At 44.9% G+C, this 1,914-nt stretch overlaps 1 protein-coding gene across 1 annotated transcript in view; it reads left to right on the top strand.

Moving 5' to 3' along the window:
* Nucleotides 1–1,914, top strand: part of trappc11 (trafficking protein particle complex subunit 11) — a gene marked incomplete in the record, with an annotated part of 47,020 nt that overhangs the window by 1,622 nt on the left and 43,484 nt on the right. The window contains 1 exon segment of the mRNA XM_014026737.1: nt 1,444–1,669. Within this exon segment, the coding sequence (XP_013882191.1) occupies nt 1,463–1,669 (207 nt within the window).

Here is a 1,914-nt window from a genome sequence, read left to right as displayed (position 1 = left end):
TAAGATGCTGGGTGAGAAGGAGACAACTGTTGGTTCAGTAGTAAGAACATGGAAGAAAAACAAAAAGATTATCAGTCCTCATGGATCTGGGGCTTCGTGTAAAATCTCAGCTCATAGGGTATCATTGATCCTGAGGAAGACGTTATTCATGGTCAAACTGGTGTGGGATTAAGCTCCTAAGTTTCCATCAGTCACATTTCACCATGTAAAACGTCTGTTTTATCTCCTTGTATGAGTTTGTAATGGTTTGACTCTCTTTATAAAGTGCTTCCTGGCTCCCCGTCTCCAAACTTTGAGGCCCGGCAGCTCTCTGTTTACAAGCCTAGTAGAGACAAACTGTTTTGATTTGGTTGTTTCAGAAATGTGGTGTGTTTGAGGAAATGGGAAAAACAGGTTTCATGGTGCAGTCACGCAGTTCCTGGTCACAAAACGTTCTGTAAATGTGCATATTATGGCAAAAATTATTCATCATTAAATGTGGTTTTAACATCACTTTTATAAAGTTTGAAGTCCGTGCTGTCCAATCCAGCTCACTGTTTTTACAGAAGCCCTGTGAAAGCATCACAGCTTTGCCGATCTCAGAGTGTCAAAAGAAAAAAAATTCCTGTATCCGCATCGTGATCCAGAATATCACCAAAATTTAAAGTTGTGTTCCTTGGCCCAGTACACACATGTGGTAAAAATGTCATGACAATCTGTCCACAAGTTTTTGAGTAATGTTGTCCACAGATGGACAGATGCACGCGACTGAAAACATTACCTCGCCTTGGCGGAGGTAATCACGTAATTATTTCCTTCACCTTAAGTGATGACATGGATCAATCACAAATGGTCCAATCCTGTTGTGGTTGGAGTTACACACAGGTGGGATAAGGTTAGAGTTTATTATTCTCAGTATAAATAATCCAGATAGACGTGTCTAAATGTGTGACCTGTTCACTAAGAGCTCAGCCTTGAGCCACTCTGGTGAAGAACCTGGAGATTTGGTTCGATCCTGCTCAGAGTGTTGGCTCGTCTTCCACCTTCCTCTCAGTGGATCAGGTGTAAAGTAGCTTCATCACACACCGCTCTCTCACCTCTGGGATAAGATCTGTAGAATAATACAACAAATCTAAATCAGCTGTTTTTAGTCTCATCTGTTTGTTTTCTGCCCACCAGCAGACTGTGCACAAACATGACTGTCCTGTAAATTTAAGGGTGTCCAGACCTGGTCCTGGAGACTTGCTGCCCTGCTCCAGAACACCTGATTCAGTGATTGAATCACCTCTTCATGTTCTGCAGAAGCCTGTTAGTTACTGTTGTTTCATATCAGGCGTTCTGGAGCAGAGAAACCTCTCAAACCTGCAGGATGGTGTTCCTCCAGGACCAGGATTGGGCACTCCAAAGTTGTGCTGTCACCACATGTTTTCCTTTAGCGATGTGCTGTTTTTGTTTTTTCTCTAGGTGAGTCTGCCGGCTCGTTATGATGTCAGGATCCCAGTGGGAGCTGCCCCCCGAGCTGTGCTGCCGGCCCATGGCCTTCGTAGCTCTAACTGGTCTGGATGTGGTCTTTAATGCCGTGCACCGGGCCATCTGGGATGCTTTCTGTGCCAACCGTCGAGCTGACAGAGTCCCCATCTCCTTCAAAGTTCTGCCAGGAGACCACGAGTATCCCAAATGTCGCACTAAGGTGAGGCATTAAACCGAGTTTTTCTGCATCAAATCAGATGTTTCAGTACCTTTATAGACCAGAGATTCTTAACCCATGGGCCGCGACCCAATTGAGGGCCGTGAGCACCACCTTGAGGGCCTCAAAAGAACAACAGTTTTTAACTTTGGGCCGCAGAGGGCCGTGGGACCACATCGATTTTGAATAAGGTGCAATACACTTTGTCACCACTAGTAGCAGTAGTGCACCACTCAGATGTTTAACAA

This window comes from Austrofundulus limnaeus, unplaced genomic scaffold (genome assembly GCF_001266775.1).
Source record: "Austrofundulus limnaeus strain Quisiro unplaced genomic scaffold, Austrofundulus_limnaeus-1.0 Scaffold586, whole genome shotgun sequence".
In the NCBI taxonomy this organism is placed as follows: Eukaryota; Metazoa; Chordata; class Actinopteri; order Cyprinodontiformes; family Rivulidae; genus Austrofundulus; species Austrofundulus limnaeus.
The sequence above is the reverse complement of the archived record's forward strand: the minus strand, read 5'-3'. Positions and strand labels throughout refer to the sequence as shown.